The sequence below is a fragment of the Callithrix jacchus genome, chromosome 4 (assembly GCF_049354715.1).
Source record: "Callithrix jacchus isolate 240 chromosome 4, calJac240_pri, whole genome shotgun sequence".
Lineage (NCBI taxonomy): Eukaryota > Metazoa > Chordata > Mammalia > Primates > Cebidae > Callithrix > Callithrix jacchus.
Window position 1 is genome coordinate 27,481,494 of NC_133505.1, and position 27,148 is coordinate 27,508,641.

Consider the following 27,148-nt stretch of genomic DNA (forward strand, 5'->3'; position numbering starts at 1 on the left):
GGCGGAACCCAGGTCTCAAACTGGGACGGTCAGGGCCGCCAGGGGGCGCAGCCCCGCCCTCCCTCTGCGCAGCGGATGCTGCTCCTCGGCGCCTCTCCTGCCAGCAGGAGGCCCGCCCCACCCCTCCCTGTCGCACTGTCTCGGGATAGACCCGAGCGAGGCTCAGCCTTTCCCGAACGGCCGTTTGACTTGAGCGTGAAACGGGGCGGATTGCGCGCCCTGGCGCTCCTGAAGAAAGAGGGAGGCAGCGACGGCCCCACCCCGAGTCCCTGGCAGCCCAGACCCGGCGAAGGGTGAAGGGGCCTGGGTGCAGAACTAGGTGGCCAGGGGCGAGGCAGTAGGAAGCCACGGAGCCGGCTCTCCCGGTGCCTCGCGCCTCCCGGCGCCGCCCAGCGCCCCCTCCCCTGGAAAGTGCCGGGCGGCCCAGGACCTGCAGAAGCTCGGGGTCTGGGTTGGGGCAAGAGCGTTCCGATGGCGCCTCGGCTCGCGCTTAGGGATCCCGCGCTCGCACACGCTGCAGCGCCTGCCTCGGGATTAGGGGCGAGGAGTGCGGCGCGGAGGAGTGTACAGAAGAGCTGGAGGCCAGAGGAGACCGCAGTGTCGCCCTGTGGGAACCTCGCCGAGAAAGTGGCTCTGGAGTTGAGTCCCGATTCCTGGAGAAGAGCTCCAGAGAGGGAGAGAGGGAGGGAGGGGGAAGGAAGGGATTAACCAGTTATAATAGCTAATATTTATATAACACTATGGGGCAGGTGGTATTGCAAGTGCTTTCACGTATTCATTCAGTCTTTATCACAACCCCAGGAAGCGGGGACTATTATTACTATCACTTTACAGATCAGGCAACTGAGGCAGAGGGGTTAAGTAACTTGCCGAGGCCATGCAACTAAGAAATGACAGAGTGAGGATTCGCACTCAGTCCATGGCCTCTAGGCCCTGTGCTCCTCAACAGAAAGGGAACGCGGCAGGAGGGCGTTCCTTCCAGTCCTCTAAACGGCCTTGGTCATGGGAAGCAGAGGCGAGATTGCTCAGATAATTCAGTATGGTCTGGACGCCTCAGATTATGGGGAGAATGATAGTTGGGAGTAGGTGACACATTTTTGAGAGTTTGTGAGATTATGTCTAATGGCATAAGAAGATATAGTATTTCTTCATTCTTAATGTTGAAGGCAAAAAAATGTTATAAAGGAACAAAAGGCCGGGCCTGGTGGCTCAAGCCTGTAATCCAAGCACTTTGGAGGCCAAGGCGGGCGGATCACCTGAGGTCGGGAGTTCAAGACCAGCCTGACCAACATGGTGAAACCCCATCTTAAAAAAAAATAATAAAAAAGGAACAAACCCCCCTAAAGAGCTCATGAATAGGAAAAGCAAAAAGGAATATAATACATCAAACATTCAAAAAAATCTGGAGAACAGTGGAAAGATATACTTGTGCTCTTTTGTATATATGTATATATGATCACTGCGTATATTATATGCATATATATATTTTTAAATTGGGGGGGGTATAGCTTAATTTGACATCAAGGATGACATCTTTGATACCAGCCTGACCAACATGGCAAAACCCTGTCTCTACCAAAAATACAAAAATTAACCAGGCGTGGTGGTGAGTGCCTGCAATCTCAGCTGCTTGGGAGGCTGAGGCGGGAGGGTCCCTTGAGCCCTGGGAGTCGGAGGTTGCAGTGAGCCAAGATCATACCACTGCACTCCAGCCTGAGTGCGTCAAAGACTCCGTTTCTAAAAAAATAAACAAAAAAGAATGACATCTTCAGTTTTGAAAGGCTCCAGATTGACACTTGCAATATCAATGTCACATTCTGGGACATGGCCCATTCCAGAAAGTGACTTAAAAAGTTCTATGTATTTATTCTGTATTATTATTATTTTTTGAGATGGAGTTTCGCTCTTGTTACCCAGGCTGGAGAGCAATGGTGCGATCTCGGCTCACTGCAACCTCTGCCTCCTGGGTTCAGGCAATTCTCCTGCCTCAGCCTCCCGAGTAGCTGGGATTACACGCACGCGCCACCATGCCCAGCTAATTTTTTGTATTTTTAGTAGAGATGGGGTATCACCATGTTGACCAGGATGGTCTCGATCTCTTGACCTCATGATCCACCTGCCTCGGCCTCCCAAAGTGCTGGGATTACAGGCTTGAGCCACCACGCCTGGCCCTATTCTGTATTATTATAGTCATCTGATGCAAAAAGAAATTGAATTGGAGTTCAGACTTTTATTTTAGGTAACCTTTTGAAAAGGTTACATCCCATTAAATGCTTTGAACAAAATTCTTCCATTTTCATAAAGAGATGCTTTTATTTAACAAATAGCAGTCAGGGGCCGCACTGGATGAGTTTCATGGGAAAGAAGTTGGAGCAGAGCGTGCGGCTAGTTTCCTGGGCCTGCTCTGAGGGCACAAACAAACAGGATGCAAGACTGTTCCCTACATATTTAGACAGTCGTATTGCTGGGATGGTCCTTGGGTTTTCAGCATTCTGCAGAGGAAACGTGTTTTCAAAATTCCAGGACTCTCTTACTTGGACCGACTAAATCTTTCCAACTAGATCGTAATTGTCACCTTTAGAGATGGCATCAGTGAGTAGTAACGATATCATCATAACACCATGTATTTACAGGGTACTTTTCACTAGAACATTCTTGCCAGGACCCTTCTTGTTGACTCTTCTTGTTGAAGCAGGAGGCAGGAAGGGCAGGCAGAAGGGTAAGAGCTTATGTCCTTTTGTAAAAGACAATGTGGCTCAGCCTCGTACTGGGAACACACTCTCTAGTCTGAATTTTATCATTACACCCACCCTCCACCCCCCCGCACACCATGATGCCTTCAGGGAGAGGGTGGCTCAGACACTGCGAGTGGCATCATCTCTAAAGCAGGAAGTGACTTGAGGCAGGAGGAGATTGTTCCCATTCCCCTTCCCCATCCACGGTCCACCCAACAGCCAGTGGAGCTGCTCCTCTTCAGACACTGAAAAACAGATGAAAGGGGAGAGATTGTCCCTGAAAAGGCTATTCTAGGGAAGGGGAGAATTAGCAGGCTCCATTTCCTCCTGTTATTATCTGCATCAGTGCTGTACAAAGCGAGGGAGGGGAGAGCAGGAACTCAGCGTCAGATGAGTCACCTTAGGCAGGGCAGGCATTATTTAAAACTAGGCATATGAGTTTCTCTGATTATATACTAACAGACATCACCAGCGGCGCCGAGGGCGGCGTGTGCCAGATAAGTAGGCTGGGCATGAGCTGCTAGGCAGGAGAAGGCCGACTTGGGCAGAACATTCACTGCCAGCCATCCAGAGCAGAGAGTCAGGTGCCTGGCTTGCGCTTGTGAGCACTGCCATGGATTTATTTGCTGTGCGCTTGCTAATGTCCAATTAAGACAGTGCCTCGCATCTTCCCAATGTAAGAAAAACCCATTTCCATTCTTCAGATATGGTGAGAGAGGCTCAGAGCCGTGGGGTGACTTGCTGGAGTACTAAGCTAGGAACAGCAGACAGCACATGCTCCACAGGCTGGGACATGCCCACTTGCTAGGGGTCCCTGTGTCTCCAGTACTGTCCTTTTAGGTCTCATCCTCTGTTCCTATTTGGCCTCAGATTTCACATTGAATTAAAACACAAAGGCCAAGAAGTAATTTTCTCCAGAAAATCTTTGTGGAAGTAGGGCTGGGCACAGTGGCTCATGCCTGTAATTCCAGCACTTTGGGAGGCAGAGGGGGGCAGATCACCTGAGGTCGGGAGTTGAGACCAGCCTGACCAACATGGAGAAATCCCATTTCAACTAAAAATACAAAATTAGCCAGGCATAGTGGTGGGCGCCTGTTACTCGGGCCCCACCCGAGTAACCACCATAGTGGTAGTAATCCCAGTTACTCGGGAGGCTGAGGCACGAGAATCACTTGAACTCAGGAGGCAGAGGTTGTGGTGAGTCGAGCAACAAGAGCAAAACTTCGTCTCAAACAAAAAAGAAATCTTTGTGAACTGTGTAATACGTGAAGATACCCCAAGGAGGGCCATTCTCTGGAGAGGTGCTGGAAGGCTCCGGCTGGTGGTGAAGAGCCAAGATGTGGAGTTGGAGTGGGGGGAAGGTGGAGGCCAAGCCCTGGGTACCTGGGAACAGCATCTGAGGGACAGGCTGTCCAGTGGCTGCCCAGCAGCAGGGAAAGGGGAGAGAGGAAGGGAAATTCTAGAAAATCCTTCCCCACTCTGAGAAGAGGCACCAGTCACCCGCCTTCGTACATGCCGGGAGGATGCTGGATGCTTCCAAAAGCTGGGGTGATTAAGATCTGACTTGGGCCAGGCAAGGTGGCTCATGCCTGTAATTCCAGCGGGAGAATCACAAGGTCCAGAGATTGAGCCCATCCTGGCCGAAACGGTGAAATCCCGTCTCTACTAATAATACAAAAATTAGTCTGGTGTGATGGTGGGTGCCTGTAGTTCTAGCTACTCGGGAGGCTGAGGCAGGAGAATCGCTTGAACCTGGCAGGCAGAGGTTGCAGTGAGCCAAGATCGCACCACTGCACTCCAGACTGGCGACAGAGCAAGATTCCGTCTCAAAAAAAAAAAAAACCTGACTTGGCCTAAGAGGCTACTCACAAGTCTGGCTTTAGTTTCCACCTCCAATACAGACCAGTTATTGAGGTGGCAAGTGGGGTGCACATTAAGAATGACGGCATCACCTTGGGTTTTACTGAGGCTTTTTTGCTCCATAAACTCAATGTGCTTTCATATATGGCTTCTCATTTCCTACCCACAAAGCCAGCTCCAGGGCACCTATAATTATCATCATTATATAGTTGGAATGTGCTGGGAACCAAAGGCAGTCCCCAGGCCCCTGTTACCCGGCCCACTGTGCAGGGCTGTCTTTGTAAATAATTAAGGCTGGTCCTTACCACAGCCCACCCAAGCCTTTAAAACGCACCTGGGCTTTCTCCTGGTACAAAGACTTGAGATTCCTTCCCATAGTAGCTTTGTGGCTGGTCAGGTCTTTCAGCCTCGCTTTCTGAGCTATGAAATTGGGGTATTAATAATGGTTACTCCCAACCAGTGGTAGTCAACAAAAATATGCATAAGTGAGCAGCAAATGGAAACCATGTATGTAATTTTGCGTTTTCTAATTTCAAAACAAGTAATTTAACACAACGTATCCAAAACACTATTATTTTGATTGGCCATCAATATTTAAGAATCAGTAATGAAGGCCAGGTGCAATGGCTCACGCCTGTAATCCCAGCACTTTGGGAGGCGAAGCCAGGTGGATCATGAGGTCAGGAGTTTGAGACCAGTGTGACCAACATAGTGAAAGTCTCTACTAAAAATACAAAAATTAGCCAGGTGTGGTGGCATGCGCCTGTAGGTCCTAGGTACTTGGGAGGCTGAAGGGGGAGAATCTCTTGAACCCGGGAGGCGGAGGTTAAAGTGAGCCGACCAAGCCATTATACTCCAGGCTGGGTGACAGAGTGAGACTCCGTCTCCAAAAACAAATAAATAAAGAAATATTTCACATTATTTTAACTTACTGAGCCCATAACATCCAGTGTGTACTTCACACTGAACAGCATATTTCGTTCAGACAACCTACGTTGCAATGCTCAGCAGCCACGGGTGCCTAAGGTCTACCAAACTGGATAGCCCAGCTCTGAAAGCTTCTGTGAGGATCAGGTGACCTAAGGGGTGTAAGGGGGCAGGGCCATAGGCTAACACATCAACGTGGCAGATATATTCCTCCTGTCTCTCCTCTCTGACGCACACACAGAATTTTCCACATTTAAAAGGCCTTTACAAGGGCGCAGGAGCCCAGGACATGTGACAAATCCAGTCCTTTTCTGGCCCCCGCCCCGCCCCCCACAAAGCCATCTTTCTTCCCTGTAGGGGCGAAAGGCCACCCACCCCGCCATCCTGGCATTCCTTTCAAGCAGCTGCCAGTCGGCTCCCCCGAGCTCTCCACTCCGCTCCACGCTGTCCCCGCCACCCAGCACCGGCGTCCCAGCTGGGATGGAGCGGGAGCAGAGTCCAAGCTCCTGCCTAGGATGCGGGAAACCTTTCCACCCGCTGGAGACTCCTCTGTAAATGGGTCTTCAATTCCCAGCTCCCCACTTCAAATGGTACTCAACGCCTCTTCCCGGCCCTGGGGGCTAGGACCCTGTTCCGAGGCAGCCTCTCCAGTCTCTAGCCCCTCTTCTAGGGTCCAGAGTAGGCGGGGTGGGGTGGGGATTGCGGCGTGAGCTAACCCAGAGCCAGGGGGAGGCCGGCGCCCGCAGATCGAGCAGGGGGCTGCGGCTGGGCCTGAGGTCCGGGCATCACACTGGCCGCCAGACAGCAAGGCCGGGCGCCCACTCGGGACCCAGCGGCAGGCGCAACCGGTCGAGCGCCCCCGCATCTCGCACCGCGCCCTGGCTCCCCCTCGCGGTGCCGCAGTCCCAGCCGCGCCTCTCGCGCGGGCGCAGCTCCGCCCATCATGACGTCGCAGGGTAGGGCAGGTCCCCGGTTATAAAAGGTGGAGCTGGGGGGCGGCGGCAGGTCTCTGCGCAGCCGAGCCCGCCGGTCCACGCCGCGCACCGCTCCGAGGGCCAGCGCCACCCGCTCCGCAGCCGGCACCATGCGCGAGATCGTGCACATCCAGGCGGGCCAGTGCGGCAACCAGATCGGCGCCAAGGTGGGCGCGCCGCCGCGGAGGGGCCCGGGCTGGTGACGGAGGGTGCGGGCTGGGGCCGGGGTCGGGGCAGGGGCGGGTGTGGGAAGCCTCGGTGGCTCGGGGCTGGCCGTGTGGTACACTCCGCGGAGAGGCGGGCGGGCAAGGCGGGGGAGGCTGCACAACCCGCCAGGATGCCCGCGGCCCCCGTAGCCGTGTGAGTCTTTAGTCGGCGCCGTTTCGATTTCCCTGGGACACAGCCCTTCTGCGGGACGCAGTTGGCATTCCGCTGGGTGTATTAGTCTCAGAAACTTGGGGCGAGGATATGGTCATATTTATTCCGCTAGCTTCATGAGATATTTAATTTGTACATTTTTCTCAACGGTTTGAATGAAAACATGCAGTGTCACTGGACTGACAGGTGTAACAGAGGCTTCCCTTTGGGTCACACAGGCGAGGGTGTTAGATAAATTCCCTTGTTCCCTATTTCCGGCACTGTCTAGACATGAAGTCTTATAACGCCATAGTCTTGCTGCCAGTCCCTGAGGTGGCAGGTGACTGTGCTGGGTGGGGGCTGCAATTACCGACCGCTGTGTGGGAGGCAGCAGCCGGCTTGCTGCATGGGTGGGGGTGGTGCCTGTACAAGGACGTGGTCTCTTTGAGAACCGCCATGTTGCCCACCCAGCCTCCCCGCCCCCTCCCTGTCTTAAATTCACAATGGAGCCAGCGCCCTCACCATGGCCAGCTCCTTCCACTGCCACCCAGGCGTCCTCCCAGGTTCCTGCTGCCCTTCCCTGCCCAGTCTCTCTTGTGGTCAGTGCCAGCATGTAGATCGGTGGCTTAAACCTGCACTGTTGCAGGGGTGCCTGGGATCTATGCCAAGAGAGCTTGATTCCTGGAGGCTGCCACAGTGTGGGCTCCCCTGTCCTCAGTCCTGCCACGACCCATCAATCATCCCCGATGCAATGGCATTCAGCCCTGCCTGGGGTGACAGAGCCTCCCTGTACCACTTTCCCACCTCTCTACCCTCCTGACCCTCTCTCTAGAAGGGCATTTGCTGTGCCCCCTCCTCCTCCAGGGCCCCTCCCAGCCTTTCAGTCTATCGCCATAATATGGCCGATGCTCTGCGGATTTTCAAGCCCCTCAGCAGTGGCTGCTGCAGGAAATAGGGGGTGCAGCTCTTTGCTCTCTGTCTAGCACTTACCGTCTGACCACAAAAGCCCCTGTTCCAAGGACATGGGAGGAGGACAAGGCCATCCTTAGTGACATTCAGGACGCTGGGCCATGGTCTGGATCTTTTTTCATTTCAGTTTTGGGAGGTCATCAGCGATGAGCATGGGATCGACCCCACAGGCAGTTACCATGGAGACAGTGACTTGCAGCTGGAGAGAATCAACGTGTACTACAATGAGGCTGCTGGTGAGTAGCGGGATGTGTTAGCAAGAACATTCCTTCTTCCTAACAGGAATCCTTGCTTCCCATGCTGTGGGAGATGAACCGTCCTAGGAACATGCACGTGACAAAGGCATGCTTCTTGCATATTCATTTCAAATGCCAACTGCTGGAAAAACACACGTAATGGTTCCCTAAGAATCCTGCCTGTTCGCCACGGCTAAGCACACTCAAGACCTCCTTTTTCTTAAAAGCAGAGAACCTCCTGTTCTCCTTTTGTCTCAGATGCTGGAGCTGTCTTTAATGAATGTTGCTGTGAGTCCCCCCCAAGTACAGGTCTGAGTCAGTTCTCGTTCCCTGCAGGTAACAAATATGTACCTCGGGCCATCCTGGTGGATCTGGAGCCTGGCACCATGGACTCCGTCAGGTCTGGACCCTTTGGCCAGATCTTCAGGCCAGACAACTTCGTGTTCGGTATGTAGTCACCATCAGTGGGAACTGGCCAAATGCCACACCTTCTTCCTCACAGCCCTGCAAAGCACAGTTCTTAGTGTTCACTGCCAAGGTGACACTGTGTCCACGGGCAGCCCTGAGTCCTGGCCTAGTTCCACCCAGTCCACGGGTGGTCATGGCTCAGAGATCCACACCAGCCTGCAGAGGGCTGCTGCAGCCCTCCCATTACAGAGCAGCCTCAGACTGGAAGAAAGAGCAAGGAAAAGCTTCAGGCCAGGTTTCATAGGCTACAGGCAACTTGAAAGGACTTCAAAGAGCCAGGGGCCAAAAGTACAGGTTATGACTAGAGCTTAGACTGATGCTAAAGCCACCTTCTCTCCTGGTCACCTTGAATATAAAGAGAATGCCTGTTTAAAATGTATGTTTCAGAACTGTGGCCAGGCAAGGTGGCTCACACTTGTAATCCCAGCACTTTGGTGGGAGGCCGAGGCAGGCATATCAGGTCAGGAGTTCAAGACCAGCCTGGCCAACATGGTGAAACCCTGTCTTTACTGGAGATACAAAAAAATTAGCCAGGCGTGGTAGTGTGCACCTGTAATCTCAGCTACTCAAGAGAATGAGGCAGGAGAACTCCTTGAACCTGGGAGGTGGAGGTTGCAGTCAGCTGATGTGCCATTGCACTCCAGCCTGGGAAACAGGGTGAGGCTCCATCTCAAAAAAAAAAAAAAAGTAGGTATTTCAGAACCAACTAAGTTTTCTAACCCTATCCTCTTCCTCAGTCAATAGCCTCAGATGAGCTAAACTTGCTTTTTACTTTATTATGAGCCCATGTTTTTGAGGCTCACTGACAAAAATATTTCTTTAGGTAATAGAAGAGTATTCAAAAGAGAAGAATCTGCCAGTGTAAGATCAGTCCTACACTCTCCTCCATAGTCAAAATGACAGATTTTGAAATTCCTTATGTCTGAGTGTCTAATAGTCACTTTCCCTCTGGCAGGCCAGAGTGGAGCCGGGAATAACTGGGCCAAGGGCCACTACACAGAGGGAGCTGAGCTGGTCGACTCGGTCCTGGACGTGGTGAGGAAGGAGTCAGAGAGTTGTGACTGTCTCCAGGGCTTCCAGCTGACCCACTCTCTGGGGGGCGGCACGGGGTCCGGGATGGGCACCCTGCTCATCAGCAAGATCCGGGAGGAGTACCCAGACCGCATCATGAACACCTTCAGCGTCATGCCCTCACCCAAGGTGTCAGACACGGTGGTGGAGCCCTACAATGCCACCCTCTCTGTCCACCAGCTGGTGGAAAACACAGATGAAACCTACTCCATTGATAATGAGGCCCTGTATGACATCTGCTTCCGCACCCTGAAGCTGACCACCCCCACCTACGGGGACCTCAACCACCTGGTGTCAGCCACCATGAGCGGGGTCACCACCTGCCTGCGCTTCCCCGGCCAGCTGAATGCAGACCTGCGCAAGCTGGCGGTGAACATGGTGCCCTTCCCTCGCCTGCACTTCTTCATGCCGGGCTTTGCGCCCCTGACCAGCCGGGGTAGCCAGCAGTACCGCGCGCTCACGGTGCCTGAGCTCACCCAGCAGATGTTCGACTCCAAGAACATGATGGCTGCCTGCGACCCGCGCCACGGCCGCTACCTGACGGTGGCTGCCATCTTCCGGGGCCGCATGTCCATGAAGGAGGTGGACGAGCAGATGCTCAACGTGCAGAACAAGAACAGCAGCTACTTCGTGGAGTGGATCCCCAACAACGTCAAGACGGCCGTGTGCGACATCCCACCCCGTGGCCTGAAGATGTCGGCCACCTTCATCGGCAACAGCACGGCCATCCAGGAGCTGTTCAAGCGCATCTCGGAGCAGTTCACGGCCATGTTCCGGCGCAAGGCCTTCCTGCACTGGTACACGGGCGAGGGCATGGACGAGATGGAGTTCACCGAGGCCGAGAGCAACATGAACGACCTGGTGTCTGAGTACCAGCAGTACCAGGATGCCACGGCTGACGAACAAGGGGAGTTCGAGGAGGAGGAGGGCGAGGACGAGACTTAAAAACTTCTCAAATCAATCGTGCATCCTTAGTGAACATCTGTTGTCCTCAAGCATGGTCTTTCTACTTGTAAACTATGGTGCTCAGTTTTGCCTCTGTTAGAAATTCACACAGTTGATGTAATAATGTGGAATTCTCTAAAAATTACAGTATTGTCTGTGAAGGTATCTATACTAATAAAAAAGCATGTGTATAAAACCTAGTGGTCTCTATTGTCACTTCACATTTCATTCTTTCTCTAAATGCTTAAGTATGATGTTTCAAGGTTTAACTTGTTACTATTTTTATTGTGGTACTCAATGTTTAATTTTAATAGCAAGGTAGGATTTCTGCTTTAGTGTTTTAATTAATAACATTCCTGCTCTTTAGTACAGAGCAATGAAAATACCCATTTTGTTCACCTTTACTGGACCAAAGTATTAATCTCTCAAAGTGAACCAGGAGTAAAGAGGGATATGGGGACAAGGCAAACCTGCCCCTATTGCTGCTGTTCTTGGACATCCTATGATCTTGCAATTGAAGAACTCAGGCACGGACTTTCCCTACTTTTCTTTGACTGTGACAGATAAACACAAAAACACAAGTGAAGCTTGAATGTCTCAGATTAAAGGTACAGTATACATTAAAGATTTCTTAAAACTGGCCGGGTGTGGTGGCTCACGCCTGTAATCCCAGCACTCTGGGAGGTTGAGGCGGGCGGATCACCTGAGGTCACGAGTTCAAGACCAGCCTGACCAACATGGTGAAACCCTGTCTTTAAAACAAAAAAAGTTTTTTATTTTTTTAATAAAAATTTTAAAGTAAAAAAAAAAATAAATTTCTTAAAATCTCCAACATTAACACTACAAATACTCCAGCTAAAATTTATTTGAAAGTAAATTATAGCAGGAATTTACCTTTTAAGACAATGGTATGACTTGTCATAACTTCATGTTAGAAAATCAGATTTAATTTTTGTAGCTATTGAAGTTAGAGGCTTTATTCCTTTTTTTTTTTTTTTTTTAAGACAAGGTCTTACTCTGTTGCCCAGGCTGTAGTGCAGTGATGCAGTCACAGCTCACTGTAGCTTTGAAGTGGGCTCAAGTGATCCTTCCACCTCAGCTTCCTGAGCAGCTGGGACCACAGGTGTGTCCCACTTTGCCTGGCTAATTAAAACAAAATTTTTTTTGTAGAGCCAGAGTCTCCCTATGTAGTACAAGCTGGTCTTGAACTCCTGGACTCAAGCAATGCTCCTCCCACCCCAGCCTCCCAAAGTGCTGAGATTGTAGCCGTGAGCCACCACCTGAAGCCAGAGGCTGTTTTCAACAGGTCCTTATTCTCATTTGGTCAGGATAAGACTGAAGGGAGGTGTAGAAAGCTCAGGCAGAGCATTTCAAAGGCATCATGGTAACGGAGAAACAGGATCATGCCCCACACTGAGGAACCACCAAGACTCGTGTGCATTCTCATTGTAGGAAGTCTTCTGCTAACTTGTTGAATTCATCTGCAAAACGCAAATGCAGGTTGTGTTTGCCTTCTGGCATCAAATGCAGCCTAAAAGGGGGAAAAAAGGCTTTGAATCAATGGGACACCACTTAAGAACAAATCCCTCACTGTCCCCCACATTCATGAACATCTAAAGTGAAAAATCCCCACATTTCCCCCCATGACCACTATCCAGGAGAAAATGTAACCTATCAACCTAAGAATATAGACAAACTTCACGTGAAGCTCTTGGAGTTTATGATCACCCTGGAGGTTGACTATAAGGCAATGACTTAACAGAAGCAGACACACATTATAGTTGGAATTGAATCAAGTAACAAATGATTTGACTGGAAAACAGCCTGAGAACGGGGGAGGTGATTTGGTGGTTACTCTAGAAAGATCCATTTTAATGAAGTTGATTTTAAGAAAGAAGGTTGGTAAGATAAAAATAAGTGTCCAGAATGCACTGCGCTGGGGCCGGTGAGTTTCTTGGGGTGTCGATGTAGTGGGCAAATGCAAAGTAGAATTCACAGCCGCCCCCGGCCTGCTGCTCCAGGTTCCAAATCACCCTTCCATTTTTGGATTACTGAACTAATACATCTGAATACAAGCCGCCAGACAAATGGCTGTGAGGGTGGCCAGCCCACGCCAGCAGCCCTGTGCTCCAGGAGCCGTTGCTGCAGCTGTCACGGCTCAGTGTTGTGGCAAACACACTGTCCTCGTAAGGCTTCTTCCTTTCAATAGGATTGAGATCAAATGGGACAGGTTTACAGTTTCTTGAATAAAGGCAGCCTTCTCTTTGTTCTATATTTTACTTATTAGCTACAAAAAATATACAAACACTAAAAGTGTTAAAGTTTCTAAACTGAAAGCTTAAGCTCAAGCCGCTTTGTCTACAATGGTAACTAGACTTTAAAAGGTCAACATTGGGCAGAATGCGTTACCATGTTGCCTGATTTTTTGACTTGGAATTCTGGGGGGCTGACAGCTCAGAACCTCAATAGGCTGCAGGGAGCTGTCCTCGGAAGATGGCTGGGCCTCTTTCAACTCAGCTACCACATTTGGGGTGGGAATGGGGTACCAAGAGAATCAACTTGAAAGGAAGATATATTGTTGGGACTTTTCTGAGGGCCTTGGAAATTAATGCTATTACTAACAACCAGAACATTCTAAATTCAATTTTAACACTATCCAGAAAAGAAGGATGAATTGCACCCACCCCAAAGATAGGATCCCAGTTGCCTACACAATAGGACTTGCAGGGACACTCAAGGCCTTTGTTTTCAGAAAACAGAAAAGAACCAATTGCCAAGGATGCTGAGAGGTCACAGGTTACGTCTAGGCTAAACTGCATCCCTTAGTCTGCACAAACCTGGACTGAGGCAGGGAATCCTCAGCCTGCCACACATGAGGCCCTCCTCTGTAGGTAGCCCATCTGGCTATGATTTGCTGGTTTCCCATAAGGAAGGAAGGAGACCCTCGCTGTAAATCCTTTCTTTTTTTTTGAGATGGAGTTTCGCTCGTTACCCAGGCTGGAGTGCAATGGCGCGATCTCGGCTCACCGCAACCTCCACCTCCTGGGTTCAGGCAATTCTCCTGCCTCAGCCTCAAATCCTTTTTTTTTAGCCACTCAGCACTGTCTGTACTCTTCCTAAAGTAATCTCTAGATCTCAGGGAAATAAAAATTAGCTTCTCTTCATTAAAATATGGGAGACCTGCTCTGAATGCTGGATGGATAGATGGACAGATGGACAGACAGAAGAGAGTCTGAAGACAACTGTTCTTGATATCTTTTGAGGGTCGTTTTAAGCTCCTTAGCACCTCTTCCTCCTTCAGGTGTGACACAGGTTTCACTGCACTGAAAAATCTATTGTGTGTTTCTCTTTGGGCACAGGACCACAATAGACAGGCATGAATATTAGCTGTCAAGGCAAGACAGGAGCTCTGTAGCTGACCTAGATTCCCACCCAAGTAACAAAACGATCTAATCACATGCTCTGTGGAGAGTGGTTTCTGAACAACATTCTCCAGAAAAACAGGTGGAAACCCCGCACTGCTAAGCACATGGCTCAGTTGGAAACGAGGGGGCCTCAGAGGATGAACACAGGTTCCTCTGCAGGCGCAGGCTCCTCATAGCACCTGGCATGATTTAGAAAGAGACAGGATTCCAGATCTTTCAAAAACTAGAAGCTGTCTCATCCCAGGGTAAATGTATCGGTCACTTTACCTCTGTTGATAGGGCTCTTCTAGGTCAAGACAGCATAGATGAAATGCCAGCCTCACAATACTACCTTTCCTGCCTCACTGGAACCCTTTTCATCTTTGGCTGAACTGAACTTTCACCTGTAACTCAGGGAGTTACCAGAGTAACAAGGCCACAAGTAATGTGTGGTGGCATGTCTTCACCTTGGACCAATGTGACAAAACTTGATCTATGAATCCATAAAATTGTCAGTAAGTCTGTAATCCGTAGAGTGCTAGTATGTACTTTTGTTTTAACTGGAACCCAAAGTAGGCTGCTGGTTCTTTGCACAGGATCTCTTCCAGTGTGAAACTGGGCAGCAACATGGAGCATCGCTTTTCCAGGCATTCCTGATGACGCCATCTAAACCTGGTTGCCAATAGCCCCTTTTTATTCAGAAACTAAGTCTTCTCCTTTTTCATTCTGCTTCTTCTAAAAAGCCCCATCTAAGAAAATATAATCCTAGCACTTAGGGAGGTGGAGGCAGGCAGATCACTTGAGGCCAGGAGTTTGAGACCAGCCTGGTCAACATGGTGAAACTCCACCTCTACTAAAAATACAGAAATTAGCCGGGCGCGGTGGTGCATGCTGGTAATTGTAGCTACTGAGGAGGCTGAGGCAGGAGAATCACTTGAATCTGGTAGGCAGAGGTTGCAGTGAGCTGAGATCCCACCACTGCACTCCAGCCTGGGCGATAAAGCAAGGCTCTGTCTCAAAACAAACAAACAAAAAGGTAATGGTGGGCAAACCACAAGCTTCTTGCTGCTGATGAAGCTGGGGGCTGCCCTGGCTGGACAGGCTCTCCTCTGGTTAGGGCCGACCAGGCATTTGGGGATGGTGGGGGCAACATCTCACTGAAAGGCTCCTTTTCTCTAATGCAACCATGTCTCAAGCATTAGGCACAAGCAATAGATGCAAAACTGTCCTGGAGGCTGCTTTCCGTGCAGTGTGGTGGCTTGAAGAGGGCTGCTGGTGGGCCCTTAGGCTGCTGAGCTGGTGCTTTTAAGTGGTGTGTAGAGGACAGTCTTTCCAAACCTGCTGGGACTGTGGGGACCTAGTTGGGCCCTGGACTGCAGGAAAGCTTTCTTCCTGTGACAGGTGGATTCAACTGAGGCGCCATCGTGGGATGAAAAAGCCATGCCTGGCTTTATGGGGCCAGGACATGTCTAACCAGCACAGAGTCCATACTGACAGGCTACATCCATCTCCGAGTCACAATTCCTCATCTGGAGAATGGGGACAGTAATGGAATCCACCTCATAGAATCAATCATTCTGAGGATGCAATGAGATAGCAGATTCAACATAAGCAGCCTAGGTCTGTGGGCACATGGTAAGCTTAATAAATGTCTGCAGTTATTTTATTCGTATATTTGTACTGCACTTCACAATGTGCAGAATTCCTGAAGGTGTTAATCTGTACAGCATATTAATGACCGACTCGGGAGCACAATGAGTCTACATTTGTTGGCTAACACAACACCTCCAACTGGAGGCTTCTCTTAAGACAGGTTTTAATGAAACATTGCAGGTAAGATTTGTCTGGAAAGGTTCAGACCCCACTGTGTTTGAAATATTAGTACAAAGGCCTTAACTTGGTAAGCACTGGCTAATTCTGTGTGCAGTAAACCCTGCAATGAGCCCACAAGCAGTGTCTGGAACTGACAGTTTTCCCTTCCACCTGAGCAGCAGTTGAGAAGAGCTGAAAGCAGCAACTGGGAAGAGGAGGGCTGGGATGCCAGTGGTGGGGAACTGTCACCTGGGGCAGCAGCAGAGGAGAGGGCAAACCACTGCCTCTAGGTGGGACACAGTCCAGAGCGGAGGCGGCAGCCCTGCCTGCCTGCCTGTAGTGCCTGCCTCCCCATCAGAACCTGGCTTCGCTTTCCTATGGAGCTGAAAATGAACCACTGTCACTGGTGTGAATCTTTTCCACCTAAGCAAATTCATTTCACTCCAGCTAGTGGTAAGGCCTACACTGGCCTGCCTGGGAGGACTGGGGCCATCTTACCACTGGTGGCCAGACCCAAACAGCCAAGGAAGCTGTTTGGGTCTGAAAAAGGCCCTTCCTTCCCTTCCATGGTCCAGAGGACAGTAGCTAGCCCATTGCACAGACATCCCAGGCCTGACCCCTTGCTGCCGGCCTGCCAGCACACCCTCTGGCGAACCCAACACAAAGCCCAGACTTCTACAGAGATGGCACCCATCAGCCCTTCTCCCTGTGACGGTGTACTTTGTGTCAACTTGACTGGGTTACAGTGTACAGATATTTGGTCAAACATTATTTCTGAGTGTGTTCACGAGGGTATTTCTGGATAGGTTAGCATTTGAATCCACTGATTGGGTAAAGCAGAGGCCCTCCCCAATGTGGTGGGTCTCGTCCAATCTGCTTAAAGCCTGAGTAGAATAAGAAGGCTGAGAACAGGGAATTCCTCCTGCTTGATGGCCCTCAATCTGGGATGTTGGCTTTTCCTACCTTTGGACTCAGGCTGAAACATTGGCTCTTCCTGGGCCTTAAGTCTCCTGGCTTTCACACTAGAGCCACACCATTGCCTCTCCTGGCTGTCAGGCCTTCAGACTTAGACTGGAACCATGTCTTTGGCTCTCCTGGGTCTCCAGCTGGCCAACTCACCCTCCAGACCTTGGGACTTGTCAGCTTCCACAACTCCAGGAACCAATTCCATATAATGCACTTCTTTCTTTCAACCTATATATACATACACACATATACATCTTGTTGGCTCTATTTCTTTGGAGAACGCTACTATGCCCCTATACCTACACTAACAATGGTGCTGTCTTAGCTATTCAGGAGGCTGAGGCAGGAGGATCCTTTGAGGCAAGGAGGTTGAGGTTGCTGAGAGCTTTGACTGGGCCACTGCACTCCAGCCTGGGCAAGAGAGAGATACCCTCTCTTAAAAAATAACAGTGACAATAATGGTCCTGAAAGTTGGGACACAGGGCAATGCCTGACCTAATTTCAAGCTATGCTCCAGTGTTTTCTGGGGGCCCTGTCTACCTGTGTCCACACCAGCATTCCATCCTCAGAAGTGGCAGCTACTGTCTGCTGAGGTTTTTTTTTTTTTGGAGACACGATCTCTTTCCTATGCCCAGGCTGGAGTGCAGTGGCATGATCACGGCTCACTGTAGCCTCAATCTCCTGGGCTCAGATGATTCTCCTACCTCAGCTTCCTGAGTAGCTGGGCTATAGGTGTGTACCACCATCCCTGGGTAATTTTTTTTTGGTTTTCTTTTTCGAGATGGAGTCTAGCTCTGTCGCCCATGCTGGAGTGCAGTGGGATGATCTCAGCTCACTGCAATCTCCACCTCTTGGGTTCCAGCAATTCTCCTGCCTGTCTCCCGAGTAGCTGGGATCATAGGTACCCACCACCACGCTCAGCTAACTTTTGTATTTTTAGTAGAGATGGGGTTTCACTGTGTTAGCCAGGCTGGTCTCAAACTCCTGGCCTCATGATCCACCTGCTTCGGCCTCCCAAAGTGCTGGGATGACAAGCGTAAGCCACCGCACCTGGCTACCTGGCTAATTTCTTCTTTTCATACTGATGAGGTTTCAGCATGTTGCCAGGCTGGGTGTACTGAGTCTTAAATTTAAGTCCAAATGTAAAAATACCTCCTCATTCATTCCTCAAAACATATTTTGAGATGATAGGTATCATCATGCCCATTTCACACAAGAGGAAACAGGTGTGAAATATAGCACATGGTGACCAAACCAGCACTCAAACCCAGGTCTGTCTGAGTCCCCTGCTAGTGCTCTTCACCCTAGTGCTCTCCCCTTTAGTTGACACAAACCTAAGATGCCAACTCTGTGCCACACGGACTTTCCCACCTGGTCTGGCCCTCTGGCCTGGGCTTAGAACATGCAGCTGGTCCTGCAAAGGTGAACCCAGTCCATCCACAGAGACATGGCCCTCTGTGCACCTCTCACTCTCACACTCTCTCTCTTTCAACATGCACTGAGCATGTTCAGATGCTCTAGGCCATGTCCAGGGATAGGCATTGGAGTGTTCAACAGGGGAAGAATTGCATTCATGTTAGCAGCTGTTAGAGGTATGAATAAGGAGGCCAGGTGCAGTGGCTCACACTTGTAATCCCAGCACTTTGGGAGGCCAAGGCAGGAGGATCGCTTGATCCCAGGAGCTCGAGACCAGCCTGAACAATATGGCAAGGCCCTATGTCTACAAAACACACACGTACACACAATTAGCTGGGCTTGGTGGTACATGCCTGTATCTGAGATATTTGGGAGGCTGAAGTGGGAGGATCACTTGAGTCCAGGAGTTCAAGGCTACAATGATGATCACACCACTGCACTCCAGCCTGGATGACAGTGCAAGACCTGACTCTTAAAAAAAAAAAAAGATATGTATAAGGAGCCACATGGCCTCAGATAGGTGAACGAGCAGCTGGAGGTGCAGGGAGGTGAGGAAGCCTCACTGAGGAGCCGCCTGAGTCCTGGCCTAAGGCATGAGCATACACCCAGACAGGCAAGGGCAGGGGCTGAGGGAGGGGCGAAAAGGGACTGCAGGAGAAAGGTGAGGGGCTCATCATTTGCAGCTGAGTCTGATGAAACTCAAAACCAGGCCTCTGGTTCCTGGGATCTAAGCACCTCCTCAGAAGCACTGTGATGGGCTGAATTATACCCCTCATATTGATATGCTTAGATCCTGACCCCCAGCATCTCAGAGTGGGACCTCCTTTGGACAGAGTGTTTAAAGAGGTAATTACTTTGAAATGAAGTCATGAGTAGGTCCAAATCCATTACGACTGCCGTCCTTGTATGAGGAAATGTGGACACGGGAGGCAGAAAGGCAAAGCCAGCCCCATCACTGCTGCCATCCGAGCAGCTCTTATTTTGTGTTTCACATCTTAGACTTCTGCATAAGAGTTTGTTAGAGGAAAAGCTTCAACTGACTAAAAACACGCTTTAAAACCAGTGAGCTTGAATGATCTCTGAAGCCTCTTTGCTTCCAAGAGATTCTTATTGTTCACCCACTACAAACAGAAAGAGGCAAATTAACATAAGCTGGAAGTGGACCTGCTGAGCAGCTCCACCCTTTGTTCAGCCTCCTTCGGAGGCACGAAAGGCAGTGTGGTGTCGGCTTCACACATAATCTGTATATCCTGGTAAAAATCTGGGAAGGGAAAGTCTGTACCTTTAAGTGTTTTGTTTTGTTTTTGAGACAGTTCACTCCTGTTGCTCAGGCTGGAGTGCAGTGGTATGATCTCAGCTCATTGTGACCTCTGCCTCCCAGGTTCAAGTGATTCTCCTGCCTCAGCCTCTTGAGTAGCTGGGATTACAGGTGTCCACCACCATGTCTGGCTAATTTTTGTATTTCTAGCAGAGACACGGTTTCACCATGTTGGCCAGGCTGGTTTCGAACTTCTGACCTCAGGTGATCTGCCCACCTTGGCCTCCCAAAGTGCTTGGATTACAGGCATGAGCCAGTCTCTTCCTTTAAGCTTAATTAAAAGCATACCTGGCAGCCGGGCATCGTGCCTTGTACCTGTAATCCCAGGACTTTGGGAGGCGGGAGGATGGTTTGAACCCAGGAGTTTGAGGCTGCAGTGAGCTATGATCCCGCCACTGCACCCCAGCCTGGGTGACAGGGTGAGAGCCTATCTCAAAAAAATAAAAGTACCTGGCAAGGTAGTGAATGAAATATCCAGTTCACTGGAAGGTTGCTACACTGAGTTGCTTCCCTGCTGTCAGATGGCCTGGTGCACACAACACAGTTGGGTTTTGGTACTCAAGGAATCTGCCTTCCTTTTGTGGGGACCAAAATAAAGCAACCACATTCTAGGTAGGCTCATGCCCAACATAAAAGCTCTTATAGTAGATGAAGGTAATAAGTAGAATATATAAGCCATTTTTGGACAGTCATTGCTAATACCACTTATACTCAACTTAGTTCTTCCAAAGAATATTGCTCTAAGAAAGTGATCTTCCACAAAACAGTCTACTAAAACAATTCATATCTGCACAGTAAGGGTGTCTTTCTCCTATACTGATGTACTCTGTTGCTAGGCGATGGGCCTGGAAGAGAATTCCTAAATTAAACTTTCCTGCAGACTGACTTTAACTGAACCTGGCTCTTTAAGGGCACATACTGCATTTACTATGTGTGTCACTGTGCAAAAACCTGTCATTTCTGAAGCTGGAAGACAATTAACCAGGTCACCTTGTATCTTATTCTAGGCATGTTACCATCATACATATTACGAGATAAGCGGCAGCTGTACTACGGTGGAAAAGCACCATATTAGGAGAAAAGCAAATCTAAGATTTGTTATTTACTAGCTATGCAGCCTTGAAAGACGGCTTAACATCTCTCAGCCATGATTTCTCATCTGTAAAATGGATATTTTTCATGTTTGTCATAAACTATAATTAAGATACTATATATAAAATACCTTTTAAAGGAGTACTATATAATCACTTTGTATAATGTAAATGTATACAATTAAAAACACAAAAAATAAGATAGTATAAAAATCTTTAGCAAGGATTAATAAGAAAGTACACTATTTGAATTTTGTACCATGATCATAAATTAGTATTATAATTTTATAAGTCTCGTTTGAAAATACCTACTATTGCCTACTAAATCAATTTTTCTTTCTTTCCTTCCTTCCTCCCTTACTTCCCCCCCCACCTTTCTTTTCTGAGACAGATTCTCGCTCTGTCACCCAGGCTGGAGTGCAGTGGTGTGATCTTGGCTTACTGCAACCTCCGCCTCCTGGGTTTAAGCAATTCTCCTGACTCAGCTTCTCCAGTAGCTGGGATTACAGGCACCCACCACCACACCCGGCTAATTTTTGTATTTTTAGTAGAGATGAGGTTTTGTCATGTTGGCCAGGCTGGTCTCGAACTCCTGGCCTCAAGTGAACCGCCCACCTCAGCCTCCCAAAGTGCTGGGATTACAGGCATAAGCCACAGTGCCCAGCCCCTACTAAATCAATTTAAAAACTCCTGCATTAAACCTTTCCGTCCACCCACAATATAATCCTACCTAATTCCTACCTCTGCTCTTTACTATGTTTTCACCAAATGAATTATTTGTTATACAGGCCCATATATATTTCTGATTCATGGTTGAACGGGTATAGGAGGAAATGTGTGGAATAAAGAGATGCCTTTTAACTTAAAAAAATGTTAAATGGATATAGCATTATCCACTATGGATATAGGATTATAAAGGTTTATGGTAATTGTATTTTATTATAGAAAAGAAACATTTTTTCCCCATTTAAAAATTCTCTGAGAAATCTGTTGTTAACTATATCATAGAGCAGAGCGATAGGGAAGCAGTGGAGCTGTTTCTGTGCCTGCTTTCTCTGCCGGCCTGGGGGCTTTAGGGATAGGGAACACTACCATTAGCCGTGCTGAGCAGCGCTGGTGTCAGCAGGCATCAGAAATTCGCTCCTGGAGGGAGGGAAGAAGGATTTTCTAAGGTTGCTAATAAATACAATTTCAAAAAAAATCCCATAAAATTTCAAAGACGTCCTCAGTAATTCAGAGGCATATGAAATTAATATATATGCTCTGAAGGGGTCAAGGCTTATTTAGACGTTTATTTTTTGTTTGAGACAGAGACACACTCTGTCACCCAGGCTGTAGTGCAGTGGCGTGATCTTGGCTCACTGTAACCCCCGCCTCCCAGGTTCAAGTGATTCTCCTGCCTCTGCCTCCAGAGTAGCTGGGATTACAGGCACCCACCACAACACCTGGCTAGTTTTTATATTTTTAGTAGAGACAGGGTTTCACCATGTTGGCCGAGCTCTTGACCTCAGGTAATCCACCGACTTGGCCTCCCAAAGTTCTGGGATTATAAGCCTGAGCCACCACGCCCAGACTTGGATACTTATTTTCTAATACTGTCTATCTAAAAAACCAAATTACAGGTCCACACCTGTAAACCCAGCACTTTGGGAGGCCAAGTTGGTGGATCACCTGATGACAGGAGTTTGAGACCAACCTGGTCAACATGGTATAAAACCCAGTCTCTACTAAAAATACAAAAATTAGCTGAGCATGGTGGCACATGCGTGTAATCTCAGCTATTCAGGAGGCTAAAACAGGAGAATCGCTTGAACCCAGGAGGCGGAGGTTGCAGTGCTGAGATCACGCCACTGAATTCCAACCTGGGTGACAGAGTAAGTGAGACTCTGTCTCAATAGATAAATAAATAAATACAAAACCAAACAGACCCCTACTCTCCCAGTTACCCCTCATTTTCACCGCCCTTTATGTAAAGGAGACAATGAATTTATTCAAGTTGGCATGTCTGTTTTGATAGAAATGCCAACAAAAGCTAGCTCCTGTGTCAGCCGAAGTATTTAAAATAGAAATTTCTATTCATACAAAAATTGATGGGCTTGAGTAGCAGAATTTCAATGAACATATCTTGTAAGGTTCTCTGATGTCCAAGGTTGGCTGGAAGAAATCTGGATGAAAAGAACAAGGGGTTTGTAGCTGCTCCTTAATCAAGCGACCACCCGCGTGGCTTGGAATATGTTGGTATTTTGTAATTCTGAATAAATAATAGGTTTCTCATTACAATATATGTCCATCTTTAAGGCTAAAATAGCTTATGAGTGAAAAGTTTACAATATTAAGCAGGGAAAAAAGCAGGATTCAGAGTTGAATATAGAATATGATTATCTCTGTGTATAAAAATGCTGATAATGATAGTGTTTAAATGGCTGGCAAGCCATGGCAATTGATTTTCTTTTTTTGGTTTAACAGATTTTTTCAAATTGGGTGGTCAGCGCTTTTATAATGATAAGAAACTAAACTGAAAATTCCCAAATTGTGTAAAACTGTTTCAGTTAATACTGGTGGACATAAACCTAAACTATCACCAAGTGACAGGGCTTAGCACCTATGAGCATATCTGCCACTCATAAAAGTAACAGCCAACTATCGGAACGTGCCTTTCCTTCTGGTTATCAGTCACCCACAGTTCAGGGGTTCCATCCTCCATGGTACCCTAAATAAAGCGGTGCTACTGACTTGTCACTGGCAAAAAGTGGGGGCGTGTACTCTAAAAACTCCAACTCCTCTTGCTTCTTTTCCTTCCAGTAGCTTTGCTCATTGACTCCAAGGCTCTGGGGTGGGAGTGTGAGGGTGGTGACTGGGCTTACCGTGAGCCTTTCACATGCTCATGAATGAAGTCGGCATGAAACCTCGGGACCAGAGGATCCTTCTCGCCATGCACAATCAAGGTGGGGCACTGGACCTGGGGCAGCAGGTGCCGGCAGATGTTACCTGAAGGACACACAGCACAAGGAATCTGCTTTAGAGCAACCATTCTGCACGGTCAGAGAAAGGGAAATGTGGCAAGCCCTGCCCCTCTTTAGCCCTCAGTTTCCCTATCTGTGAAAACCGTGGTTTGGATGTGACCACGCTTGGGTTTCTTCCAGCCCTTCCTTTGGGGTTCCTTTTCTGTTTCTCGCTTTCTTGTTTGTTTGCCTGTTTCTCAGTTCTACTAGTAAACAAGCAGCCTGATTTAAATTCACATAAAATAGTAGAAAAATCAAACACCTCACCATGATATTCTATAGCAATAGTTCCCAATGCGAAAACGGTGGTAGGTGCTTCACACCTGTAGAGCTTTTCCCTGGAGATCACATTTCAGATGAGCAAAGGGGCCCCAGCCAGCTCTCAAAGCATATGAACCTCATGATGAACTTATTATACAACTTACACATGGGAAAGCAGCTTCTCCTGATCGCTGGTGCCTCTGTGAGACTACTGACTAACATACTTTGGAGAGCCTGTAAGGACTGACTCCCTTTTGTAACAATTTTCCTGAGTCGATGATGGACAGCCTGGGCTCTAGTCCCTCTAGTTCCTGTACTGCAGTTTCCTGCCTCTGCGAGACTGTGGTGGCTCCTTAACCACTGGGAGCTTTAGCCTCAAACAGGAACAATCACAGTTCCCTTGGCTGTTATGGGGCTAAAAAGAGAGTTTTAGCTAAGGTTCCTGGCATCCCTGAGCTGGCTCTTTTCTTCTCCCTTCCTTATCTGTGTGTGTCCAGAGGAAAGCTCTGTAGCTCTGAGAAGGTTGGGAGCTGCTCCCACAGTGTGGTGCTCCCTGCCGTACCCTGCACAGGCTCCAGGCCTTTCCCTCCTCCTCAGTGGGGAGTCACTGCCTGTTAAGTGAGAAGGGGACCTACTGACTAGGGAAATACTCCTCCAGGTCTCTGATGCTTCCCTCGCCTGTCCCAAGATGACACACATCTGCCAATTCATCATCATGTGATGATGAAAGCCAATGTTCCTGAGAGCTCACTTTGTGTCAGGAAGTGTTTAAACAATTTCATATCTATTAAACACAGTAGTTACATGTTTTAACTCATTCAGCATATGAAAATGTTTTTCCATTAAGTACTTTTACAATAATAGTAATACTAACCTTTCATTAGCCACTTACTGTCTTTGATCCTGCGCTGAAGCTGAACAGATAATATCTCATTTAATCCCTACAACAGCTTTTCGAGGTCCCAGACAGGAAACTAAAGCTTCAAGAAGCTGTTACCTGCCCAGATCCATTCTAACAGCAACCCAGGGGCAGAGCCAGAATTCACACTCAGGCCCATCGGACTCCAGCTCTGTGCAATGAATCCCTATGCTATCCTAAACATCCATAAACCTGAGAGGACAGTTAGGAAAAAAGGGCTCCTACCAAATTAGCACAGAGCGGGACACGTCAGGAAGGTCTCACTGTGAGACAGTTTATACAATGCTAGGGCCTCTATATCACGACACATTTTTGAATTACTCACTTAACTCTATTTCTACCTCTAAATCTTCCTATCTTTTCACTAAAACATAAAAGTTTACATTTTACAAACGTGCCCTCTTTCATGGAGAACTGTCTCAAACATTGTTATATGGCATTTAAAAAATTTTAAGAGCAGAGATTTCCAGGGCCTGCTTCTGTGGGTAGATACTGCATCTGAACAGGAACATTGTAAATAAAACATCTATTCGCTGTTTTCAACTCAAGCCAGAAGAGTAACATTTCCAAATGTCCTTTTCATTGTGAAAGTTTTGGCAGATGACTCATGCAGGAAACGATTACCTAATATATCAAATTGGTCCTTCAATCACAACCATTTTGTAACAATGCACTCCAAGATTAGATCTTAGCTACTCTATTTTCTCAGCAGTTAAAAAAAGGAAAAAATGAGATTATAAACATCAATAGCTGTATAAAAATAAACTACAGTTCGGAATTTCTCTTAAAGATGTCAATCCTTACTTTAACAGGAAATCTTGTTAATTTTTCAGATAAAGAATAGGAGATATTTGTTCATAGTTAAGGTCAGATAACTTAGTTCTTAAGTAGGAAAAAAAATCCTGAATATTTTCTTCCTCATATTAATTCCATTGAGGTTGAAGATAAGTGTCCTTGTGGGGTGACACATCTAAATATGTAAAAAGGAAAAAATATTGTTCATATTGTGGCCTATTTATTTTCTATTTACTCATTCTGGAATTAGAAAATAGAAACTGTTTTCTAGATAAAAAGAACAGTTTGCTGTTAAAGACTCAACAATATGAACCTTTGGGCATGCAGTCCTATCTCTACATTAAGGCAGACTGATTGCATAAGAGCTGGCACAGTATACAAGAACTAGTATTCTCCGTTCACACATGAGCATGTGAGATGATGGGAGGGATGCATGAATCACTGAGCAATTCTGGAACACCAGGGAGGAACTCGAGCACCCTCTACAACAGGCAGAGAACCCTTGAAGCCCAGTAACCTACCATCTGGGAGATGTTTAAACTGGCTTATGCCATCCACCCACTTTTCACAGGTTCTGGCAAAGTAGTCATACCCATAGAGGGCTTCTAGAGGCTTTTTTGTTCTCTCACTCCATTTAGAAACATCTCGGATGCCTGAAAAATAGAAGTGTAGGCAAAGAAAGGTTTAGTCTCATGCTAAAGTATTGTCTTTAAGTATTCTGAGTACAAGCCACCTGTGAGCCCATGAGCTTGCTGTCCCACCTGCCTGGAATGCCTCCCTCCCTTCCTCTGCTCGGCTTAGCCTTGTTGCTGCTTTGCAGGTCTTCTGGACCCATGGCTGAGTGTCTGCCTCCCACTAGGACCTGTGTGCAGTGTAAGGGACTTTGCTTTGCTCCCCTCTGTATCACAGAACCTACACCAGTGCCTCCCACAAAACAGGCCACAAATCAATGCTTACCAAGTGAATGAAATTAGAGCTGCTTTCCTTTAAAGATACAAGATAAAAGAAAATATGACCCTATTAGGTTACCTGAATAAGAGCAACAATATTTGCAAAAGGAGTTGTTTTCTACATTGCACTTGCATGGATGTTGAGAAATGCACACAGATCATTCATTCTAATTTCTGCTGCCGAAGAAATAAGGGTGTTAAAGGCTAAGTACCGCTGGGCGTGGTGGCTCACACCTGTAATCCAAGCACTTTGGAGGCCAAGGCAGGTGAATCACCTGAGGTCGGGAGTTCAAGACCAGCCTGACCAACATGGTGAAACCCCATCTTAAAAAAAAAAAAAAAAAAAAAAAGGGCTGGGCACGGTGGCTCACACCTATAATCCCAGCACTTTGGGAGGCTGAGGCAGGTAGATCACGAGGTCAACAGCTCGAGACCATCCTGGTCAACATGGTGAAACCTCGTCTCTACTAAAAATACAAAAAATTAGCTGGGCATGGTGGTGCGTGCCTGTAATCCCAGCTAGTCGGGAGGCTGAGGCAGGAGAATCGCCTGAACCCAGGAGGCGGAGGTTGCGGTGAGACAAGATCGCGCCATTGCACTCCAGCCTGGGTAACAAGAGTGAAACTCCGTCTCAAAAAAAAAAAAAAAAAAGGCTAAGTACCAATTTTAAAG

At 48.1% G+C, this 27,148-nt stretch overlaps 2 protein-coding genes and 1 long non-coding RNA gene across 5 annotated transcripts in view; 1 reads left to right on the forward strand and 2 right to left on the reverse strand.

Annotated features, from left to right (window-relative positions):
• Positions 1 to 2,288: 2,288 nt before the first annotated feature.
• Positions 2,289 to 5,207, reverse strand: LOC144582046 (uncharacterized). Its single transcript, XR_013533807.1, has 2 exons — positions 4,930 to 5,207; positions 2,289 to 2,980 (listed from the first exon to the last, which is right to left on the reverse strand). It is a non-coding gene; the product is annotated as an uncharacterized LOC144582046 (long non-coding RNA).
• A 1,318-nt stretch (positions 5,208 to 6,525) lies between these two features.
• On the forward strand, positions 6,526 to 10,738 carry TUBB2A (tubulin beta 2A class IIa). The gene is made up of 4 exons (XM_035295067.3): positions 6,526 to 6,663; positions 7,950 to 8,058; positions 8,395 to 8,505; positions 9,482 to 10,738. Exons 1-4 carry the CDS (start codon positions 6,607 to 6,609, stop codon positions 10,540 to 10,542), a joined length of 1,338 nt encoding a protein of 445 aa, XP_035150958.2. The 5' UTR covers positions 6,526 to 6,606; the 3' UTR covers positions 10,543 to 10,738.
• A 386-nt stretch (positions 10,739 to 11,124) lies between these two features.
• The window catches only part of BPHL (biphenyl hydrolase like), a 35,426-nt gene continuing 19,402 nt past the window's right edge, over positions 11,125 to 27,148 (reverse strand). The window contains exons 5-8 of one of the 3 annotated variants that reach the window (XM_035295068.3): positions 26,048 to 26,179; positions 23,414 to 23,537; positions 16,878 to 16,952; positions 11,125 to 12,073 (exon numbers count right to left, since the gene is read on the reverse strand). In XM_035295068.3, the coding sequence (XP_035150959.1) occupies positions 16,898 to 16,952; positions 23,414 to 23,537; positions 26,048 to 26,179 (311 nt within the window). In that variant the 3' untranslated portion in view covers positions 11,125 to 12,073; positions 16,878 to 16,897. Of the gene's footprint in view, positions 12,074 to 16,877; positions 16,953 to 20,879; positions 22,715 to 23,413; positions 23,538 to 26,047; positions 26,180 to 27,148 lie in introns of those variants that run through there. The other 2 variants (XM_002746270.7, XM_078368444.1) reach the window with 2 other exon arrangements.

Coding starts and splice junctions, on each gene's coding strand:
- TUBB2A (XM_035295067.3), top strand. CDS start 6,607: ATGCGCGAGATCGTGCACATCCAGGCGGGCCAGTGCGGCAACCAGATC. Junction 6,664..7,949: donor GCAACCAGATCGGCGCCAAG/GTGGGCGCGCCG, acceptor TTTTCATTTCAG/TTTTGGGAGGTCATCAGCGA. Junction 8,506..9,481: donor GCCAGACAACTTCGTGTTCG/GTATGTAGTCAC, acceptor TCCCTCTGGCAG/GCCAGAGTGGAGCCGGGAAT.